Source organism: Elgaria multicarinata, chromosome 3 (assembly GCF_023053635.1).
Source record: "Elgaria multicarinata webbii isolate HBS135686 ecotype San Diego chromosome 3, rElgMul1.1.pri, whole genome shotgun sequence".
Lineage (NCBI taxonomy): Eukaryota > Metazoa > Chordata > Lepidosauria > Squamata > Anguidae > Elgaria > Elgaria multicarinata.
Genome location: NC_086173.1, coordinates 39,156,309 through 39,165,853, shown reverse-complemented (window position 1 = coordinate 39,165,853; position 9,545 = coordinate 39,156,309). Strand labels below are relative to the sequence as shown.

The window sequence follows — 9,545 nt, the reverse complement described above, 5'->3', positions numbered from 1 at the left end:
AGGATGTTTTCTTGCCTTTCAAAGAATGAAATTTAGAGATTTGTATACCTACTTGAAAACAGATTATTTTTCTAATTTCCAATTTTATTAATAGATTCTCACTAAAGGTGAATTTTGCCAGTCAAAGAGGTCTAGTTCTACCACCACTCGTCCCGCCCCCACACCAATTGCACACGGTTATATATACTTCTACCTCATTAAAGTCAACGGGGCTTACGTTTGCATAACTTTGTGGCCATGCACTGCAAGAACCACAAATATTAGGCCCAATCTTGCCACTAGCTAGTCCTAGATATCTGACTATAGCAATAGTTTGTGGGTGGCAGCAATGATGTGGGTAGGTGTGCTTCGGGACTTGTTACCCAAGGCATAGTATGAGGGAGAAGGAAGGGAGGAATCAGAGACCAAAGCACAGAGAATCTAGAAAACGGGGCTACTGCAATGGACGGGACAGAGGAGTCTTGTATTCCATAAACCATGGAACAAGACAACATGTATGAGGAAAGCCACCAAGAAATACACAGGTGGCATAAGCCATCCTGTTGTAAAAGTCAGGGATAGGTACTTCCAGATGGAGGGTTTTTCAGTTACTTGTGCTGATACAGCACAACTGCTATCTACAATTCACATGGGGTGGGGTTGATCCTTGCTAGTCCAAAAAGCAGACTAGGAATGAGCAGGTTTTGCGTGTGTGTTACCCTTCAATCAAGAAACCATTATGCAACACCCCTGAGCTAGTTGACATCTCTCTTTTGTGGTAGGTTCTCTCACTCTTAAGTTCAGTACTAAACAAGTCATGGTGGAAACTGCGGCCTGGATAAGCTCAGGCGCATGCATCTCGCCGAGATGCTTCAGGAGCTCTGAGATATATGTCAAAATGGGCAGCCACCTTTTCCAACAAAATGAAGACTCACATTCCCAGAACATTTGCTTCTCCAGTTAGTGCTCAGGTCTCACAATGTGATCACCTGCGTGAAGCTGTCGGTGAGCTCACAATCGGGTGGAGATTGCATGGAGGCATCACTTCCATAAAGTGCTGCTTCCACAGAAGACCTATACACAATAATAGTGCAAATCACAGTGGCTATGTGCATAAGCCACCTCCACCTGATCTATATTAGGTAGCTAAATCCTTCACCAACCCTGTGCACACCCACAGCCTGCTGGTTGTTTAAACTGTGTCTCGGGTTACTTGCTTTAATTCTCAAATGGCTTTTATATGGTGACTGTATTTTAATAAAAACAGACAGGACCAACTTAACTGTGAAGCATTGTGAAGTATTTGCTACCACAGCAGATTCTAGTGTGGACACCAGATCTCCATCCCTATATGTGGTCTGATCTCCATCTGTGTATGTCATTAAAAATTAGCTCTATTGTAGCTAAGGCCAACAGTGAAGGTAGAACAAACGTAAATGGGTAGGTTACTGGGAGTTTATTATTCTATTTTAATATTGGATAAAAATGCCTAGAATGCACCATAACAAAACAAAGAATGTACTTGTTAGAATACACCAGGGCACTCAGCAGTAACATACTGCAGAGCACAGCGAGGGGGGCGGGGGATTGTTAAAAATACAACAAACAATAATGATAAGATACCATGCGGTGTTATACCATGGTGTATCTGAGGATGAGCCAAAAACATGACAACTGATCACTTCCACATCTCAGACTAGAAATGTCTGCCATCAAAATGGATGTGGATAGCTGAGTAGGTAGTACACATAGTGCAAGAAAGAGGCTGGTAATACATGCAGCAAAGACTAATAACCTAAAAATGGAAGGACATTCAATCTTACATGGGAAGAGAAAAGTAATGCTGGTCCACAGAGGATGACCAATCTAAACCGAAGTATTCCTAGCACATCTGGATGCAAGATGAAGCAGATCCAAAATTCACTATATCTTTAACACACAAATCTATCCTTCGTTATTTGTCTTTCCTAATAAACTTAAAGCCGGATCCTAATAGAAAACAATGTTGTATTATCTTGGGTCAATAGACAACTCTACTATTATCTTGGGTCAATAGACAGTTCTACTAAAGCTGCAGTGCAATGCCTGTTAACATTATTTTTCACCATGTATCAAACGCATATACACCTCCTGATGGATACACTACTACCTTCAGAATTGCTAGCACAAATCTTCACAAATTCACATTTTATTTAAAGCTACTTCTGGGGCCTTCATGACCAGGAATCTTTAGTAGTATTAATGCTTGAGTTGCAAGTCTACAAACAAATTGATTTTCCCAAATATAGCTTGTCTAGTTCATATTTCTTTAGTAAAGGTTGCAACACATATAATATGCTGACTGACTAAGAATCAGGCTTATCAAACCACACCAGCTCCCTATGCATAACATCTGAAAAACAGATTTAAGATTTGCAGGCTATGGTGCCATAATTCAGGCTGGTCAGGAGACCTAGTGTTGCATGTAATATCAGGTGGCAGAAAGGGGCAGAGGAAAGAAACATGGGCAGGGATGCATTTGCCTAGGAGAACTGGAGAACACAAAGGCAGCACGCCAATACTGAAGGAGCAGGTGGATAAGACTATTTGGGCCCCACAACCATCACATATTTAATGTAACACTTCAGACGTGCCATTGCAAGCTCAGATTGCTTACAGAGACAGGTTTGGACAACTATATTTTCCAGCAATGAATTCTGGGAATGCACAAGACTCCAAAGATATCAAATGCTCCTGAGGGTGGATGTTCTGTCTTTTCTCATTGGCTCTGTAAAGTCTCTCCACCTCTAATTTTGAACGTCTTAAAATATAGGGGCATTTCTCAGACAAGTAGGGAAATACACCTATCTATAAAATTGGGAAGCCCTGTCTGTGCGTTCTCCCCTCCCCTTCCCCCAACATGCGTAGATCACTATACTTAAAACTGACTAGCCATACACATACAGGGGCTGAAGGTGGAACTCTCTACAATACAGGCAGGAGTGTTTTCATACTTGCAAGTATGTGCTTATTCAGTGAAGGTAACCAGGTGAGAAGTGGGCCTTTTGCTCATTTGAGATAGCCTTCATCATGAAGATCATGAGACCTATGGTGAACATTTAATATGGAGATCATCAATCACTTAGTTACATCCCAGACCGGGGTCCTCAATCCATGTTAAATAAAAGGCAGTAGCATTTTAAGATTGAGGCTGGGGGCAGGTTGACTGCAATTGGGTAGTTGGCAGGGTTATATTGATGAAGACTAGGGGGCTATCTATACACAGGGAAAGCCCCGCGGTGGCTGTAGATCTGCACTGTGTGGGTTAGACGATGCAGGTGCAGCTTCACAGCTACTGCGGAGGTTTCCCACAATGCTGACTTTGAAAAAGTTGGGATTTACCCCAACTTTTTCAAACGGAGCGTTGTCAACACGGGGCTTCCACCATGAAATGTCTCTCTGCAGCCAATCCAGGGTCAACCCGGGGGTGGAGCCTGGTGGAAAGCAACCAGCGTTTGGTTGTCTTTTACCAGAAAGAGGGCAGGGGCAGCTCTGGGGCCTGGATGGTCACCCAGAAACCCCGTGCTCCCTCCTTGGCATCAGGATTACCCAATGACGACCCGGAGAAGGAAAGTGGAGTGTAGAAGAGGGAGGCGGCACCAACCCAGAGCCATGAATACAGCCCCCTTGTCAGATGAACCAAGGGAAAGATGATATCATCACCTAAGAAGTAAAATAGCTATGGTGCATGGAAGCAAAAGACAAAAATCAGAATCCAGTGAGTATCCAACACCATAATACAATTAAATGAGGTTGACAAGCTAAATTGTCGCAATATCAAGAACCATCCAGTTCTCTAGCTTCATGTTATTGTAAGCAGAAATTTTCATGTGCATGAATTTACAAGATTGAATGCTTCCTACAAAATGAACCCTTCAGCCAGAAGAAAAATACTTATTCTACCTAGTATATCAAATTTAATGTCAACCAACATGGTTCATATGTCAAAGATCAGCAGCTTTTTCTTTTAAACATTACCGAGCGTAAGTGGATTACATTTTCTAGCTCCACTAATGTATTCTAAAACTCTCTTTAAGTGCAGAGATACATAACATGCTCCCATTAAAGTAAAGATATTTGTTTCTATGACTCGAGTATATTTTGTTTCTGAAAATGTCAAATGAAATAAAGTTCGAAAACCGTCCTATTGGGGGGGGGGGAACTGCTGCAAATTATATAAGGTTTGTATAAATAAGACCCATGGACCTAAGTATGTAATAGTTCTGACTCTATATTGTAAAAAAAATCAGGCTCATCAGAAGTACTATTTTACTGTAATAGACAATGTGTATGCCTTTAAACGGCATAAACCAGTGACAATGGAATAGTAATTCCATCATGATTGAAGTCAATGAGAATGTTGTGATTTGCTTTTAAGTAGAATTTCTCGAGTGTTGGTATAACTAATATCAGCACTCTGAACTTCCTAGAATATCAGAGCCTTATTCTGTTCCAGTATGCGTGGGGAACCGTCAGATTGCAATGATGTGGAGCTTTGCTATACTCCTCCTGAAGTCGCTATCACTCAAAAGATTAGAGAAAACCTTATTGAGAAACAAAGAAACATCATCGTCACTAGGGTCCACATATAAGCCACATCTTATTGTAGTTCACATTCAATTAACTCAACAGCAACTCCGTTAAAATCTATAATGTAGAATAAATGGATTGAAGATTGCAATCTCTTCCTAATTTTACAGAAAACCTGCTTTAATTGCTGGAGTCTGAACAGATAAACAAGCAGTCTCCCAAATGGAGGCATATGCATCTGACGTAGCTTACTGATGAGATAAAAGAAAGCGGGCAAATGTTAAAACAAGAATAATGTAGGGGGAGTGGGTGGAAAGAGGAAAGATGTTCTTTAATGCTTTTAGAAAGCTGTTGCTGCAATAGAAATACCAGTGTACGACAGCTTAAATATAATGTGAACAACCGTTCCTAACTCGCAGCTCAAAGTAAATATACAAGCAATGTTTCTTAGTTTAATTTTCAGGGAAGGTGAACAGAATCTTAAGACTCTAAATGTATGACTTTGAAACCCATGAAGTTAGAGTTCTGACCTGTGCGAGTGCACTTGAGCTCTAACTAACCTGCTATCCTACTTTTGCATGGACCACGACCAGGACTAGGGCTGCACAGATATCTCTCATTGTCTTCAATACAATTTATGACGAGTAACAATCGCAACTCAAAACTTCAGAGGTGAAAATCAGAAATAGCTTCAATTACCGAAGTGGGCTAACCCTGTTTTTTACAAGCCGAGGATGGCGTTATTAGCAATAATTGGCCAAAGTTGCTAATGATAAAAATTAGAGCTCTATTTAAGATGCAGAGAAGTTGGCCTTTGGACATCTGGATCTGATGCTGGATCTGATGCTGTTGCTCAATGTGCTCAGCAAAATCGAGCAGGGATTTCTCCTTCACTTTTTGTTTGGTTTTCTAACATTAAGAAATAAAGACACATAGCTATGCAGCCTTACCCTGCTTTTCTGAACCATTAACCCAGTAACCATTTAAATATTACAGTGCATTGAATTAGTATGCAGATCTTTGATAGAAAGACCCTTGGGTGAAATCCTGACTTATTTGAAATCAATAAGAAAAGTGGCATTGATTTCAACCAAGCTGAGGTGCTACCATCACAATTGACAAAACCCAACAGGAATAAATGGATTGTAACAAGAGCAAATATCAGATTGAATACAGAAGCAAGTACAGTAGCTCAGCCAAAGGCTGTGGATAGATCCCAATGGTTTCAAAGCTGTGGGAAACTGTGTCACCTCAAAGAGGAGCACACATTTAAAAAATGACACTACTTTTGTAAATACTACTGTTGTGTTTCACAATGAGAAATTAAAATAAATAAAGGGTTGATAAAAGTTAATGTTCCCGATCAAAGAGATCTTTTCAAGTGTAAAGGAGGACACGTGCCTCTATAGAAGCTATAAAAGATACATCCCTTACTTCAAAAGTATGAACAGTGTACAAGACCACAACCTGAAAGGTAAACATTATCCTAAAATGTTTTTTCCCCAAAATTTTGTTACATATTGCTGTATAATTCTTTATAGATTTCACTTTTAATATATAGTGGTAAAAGACCAAGATTGTGGAAAACCTTAGCAGAACATACAAAGATAAAAACAACCATGTAGATCATATCTGCTCCCCCTCCCTTCCCCACAACTCGACTCCCCAGAAATGTGGATTAATTTGGATACAGCTTTGACAAACATAAAAATCTTCTTTAATGATGTTCCTCAAACAAAACAGTTAGCAAAATATTTGAATATCCGTGTATAATGTCACATTTAATGTAAACATCAAATAATGTACCAAAAGGTTTTGGGGGGCGGGGAACTTAAAGCGGCACAATTCTTTATACCACCAGAGAAGCTGAAGGGGGAGAAACCAGATTACAAGCATTTACACATGCATAGTTGGGAGGGGGACCCAAATATTTTACTAAATTCACTCAATTGTTTCTTTTAAATAGTTATTAAACTACAAAGCACCCAACATAGCGAAAAAATTGTTTTTAATTTCATGATTCTTGTTTACAAACCTATCAAATTAATCTTTCCAACAAGCTAAAATTAGCAGCTTGTCCAAAAATAAAATGTGTACTATTTTCCTTTTTTATATAATAACCACTGCTTTTTAAAACTCTGAAATGTTACAAACAGTGGCATGTGGGTCTGCAAAGAAGGTCTTCACTTTATCCTACAGTCAAAGGAGATTACTATACCACATCATACAGGTTCTAAAACTATAAAAGTCTTAGAATGCAGCATCCATTTACAGAAAGCTGATAAAACTGAAAGTAATTAGAAGATGCTGCATCTTTTTTTAAAAAATAAAATAAACAATTTAAGCAGACATAAACATACATTTGTACATTAACTGGCCATTTCTGGTACAGAAACCCAGCATAGTATGCTAAATGTTATTGAATAAATGTAAAGGCTACTTACATTTTTTAAAATACAATTTAGACAAGTTTTTTTAAATTTTTTATATTTTTTTTAAAGTTGCACAGTTAATTTTTCAGCTGCTAGCTTTAATGCAACACATATATAAAGTTACATAATTTTTTTTTAAGTGTATTTTTCTAGGGATTTTTTTTTTCAAACCTCTGACCCACATCAAAAAAAAAAAAAGGTAAGATATTGGAATATAATTTATAAAGGTTAGCTTCAAGTCTAGCAGCAAAGCAATTAAACCAAGATATATTCACTAATATAAACAAAGAAAAATGGTGGCAACTGCAGGGGAAGCCCCAACTATCTTAAATCTACTGACACAAATAGAAATTAAAATTTCTCTACAAAAATATTCTGATTATTTAAAATAGGAGTAAAAGCCATTGCTACCTGATGAACTACCTAGACTAAGTTCCTGAAACAAAGACAAAGGGTCACTATTCTTTTTCGTCTGCTCAGGTGGGGCTTTGGGCTTTGGTGGAGCCCTCAGAGCACTTGCGTAGGACATGGCAGGCTTGTTCACACCAGCGCTCGGCTGACTGTTGCTGTTGGATTCAACAATCTGCTTGTTGGGCATGAGGGGCGGGAACTGTCCAAGATGTTGGAGCATGTTGTAATTAAAAGAATTGGACATCTGGATGGTCTCAACTTTCATCTGTTCGTCTGGGGGTTTGACAGTCTTCGATGGAACTGGAAATAGAGAACCAAAAAAGGCAGCCATTTTAACTCAACTCTTTTCACAAAAGAGACATCACAAGCAGGAGAAATTGCTATTGACCAGGTTCACCTTCGCCAAGTTTTGAGTGAAGCAGCTAACGAAAGGCTGTGGGAATTAGCCAATGTTTTGAATGCCATACGAAGCCCCCAATTCTCAATGTTTACAGGTTTTTGAAAGCCCTGGTGCTACTTCTGAAAGTGCCCTGAGTATCATTATGAGGCAACAGCTTCAGAGGTAGTGGTTATAAAATAAATTCATTTGGGGAAAATCCAACCATGTATGAATGGAAATTGGGAAAAAGAAGAAGTGCAAAATGTCCCTCAGATATCAGCCCTTAGACTTACGGAGGGCCATCCCCAGAGCGCCTCCAACTTTGGGAGATTCCTGGGGATGCAGTGGATTACTGTTTGAATCGGGGAGTTTAAATGATCTTATATGTGAGTGGAATGTACACATACACAAACACCACCTTAATTGGAAGATTTTGGAGCAAGTGGGCTCCACTTGCTGCAAAATCCAAAAATAATGTGGCCTTGGGCTCCTGTTTTTGCTTCAAAGCTGGGAAGGGCAATACATGGCCCATGAGTCAGTGGTTCCCAGTGCAGACCACCCAACCCCATTGCTCACTAATTTTTTTGTCTTTAAAAAGGGGGGAGAAAAAGAAGAAGTCATAGGTTTTAAATTTTGTATACTTTTTAATGTTTACTGTTTTAAACTTTCTGTGAACCACCCAGAGAGCTTCGGCTGTGGGGCAGTATATAAATGTATAAATAAATAAATAAATAAATAAATAAATGGGTTGCCGCTAAATTTGGCAGCAACCCCCTCCAGGGGCTTATAATGGGCAACTTTAGCTTATTTGCCCCCTTTTTTTGCAACATGAGGACGGCGGCAGGGGTAGAGCGGCCTGCAGTGTGTCCAGGGTTCGGTGGGTGGAAACTGGCTCCTGGGCTGCCCAAAGTTGCTCACTGCTGCTCTAAAGACTCCCTTAGAATGTGGCACATGGTATACATAAGACTGGCAAAGGAAGACAGTGCTGGTTTAGGGGGGGGAAGTAAAAGCCCCTTTGCATGCACTGTGCTCTCGGCACGAGCACTGAACATTGACAACTTTGTTTTTAATTGCCAAATTCTTTATGGAGTATGGTGCTTTTGATAGCAAGGAACTAAGACCATGAGAAACTTGGAAGATCACTCAGTCTGCTTGTGGTACCAACAACTGTGATGAACGTTCACAAAGCACCACCCACTTAAGGTGAAGGCATTCAATATCTTAATGACATGATTTTTAGTAAGATTTCAGTCTCACTTGGAATGGTGCTACTGGTTCAGGAGCCTCATTTGTTTTAGAAGGAGACAGGATACACTGTTTTCACTTTTAGGTGAAATTTCAACACCAAAATTCCCATCAGCTGGAAAAAAACACCTCCCACTAAAGATGAAGATGACTTCCAGTCATATATAAATCTTTACTTTGATCAGGTTACCCTTAGGTAAATCTCTGCCTAGCAGGTTATAAAATTTCCTATAGAAATTGTCAGGGGCCCTGCTTTCGGTTGGATCCTTCCACTCCTTAAGCATGACCTCCGCAAATAATTCTGGAAAGGGCTCAGAACATGGAAAGAGGGGAAGAATGGACCCCGACCCCACCCAAAGTTTCTACCCTTCTGCAGCCATGTGGACAGCTTTAATGTTTGATTTCCCTATAGAGGATGATTAGAAGGGCTTCCATGCTAAACAATACTGTATATGGCTGGAAGGAGTTTGATTTGGTGCATCTTTCTCAGAAAATCCCCCCACTTCCTTTTCCAACCCTGTGCACTCCTG

General features: G+C 39.9%; 1 protein-coding gene across 5 annotated transcripts in view; it reads right to left on the bottom strand.

The window, feature by feature from the left end:
- Nucleotides 1–6,361: 6,361 nt before the first annotated feature.
- Nucleotides 6,362–9,545, bottom strand: part of HELZ (helicase with zinc finger) — a 142,556-nt gene continuing 139,372 nt past the window's right edge. For all 5 annotated transcript variants that reach the window (XM_063120018.1, XM_063120020.1, XM_063120019.1 and 2 more), the window contains one exon: nucleotides 6,362–7,691. In XM_063120018.1, the coding sequence (XP_062976088.1) occupies nucleotides 7,360–7,691 (332 nt within the window). In that variant the 3' untranslated portion in view covers nucleotides 6,362–7,359. The remainder of the gene's footprint in view (nucleotides 7,692–9,545) is intronic.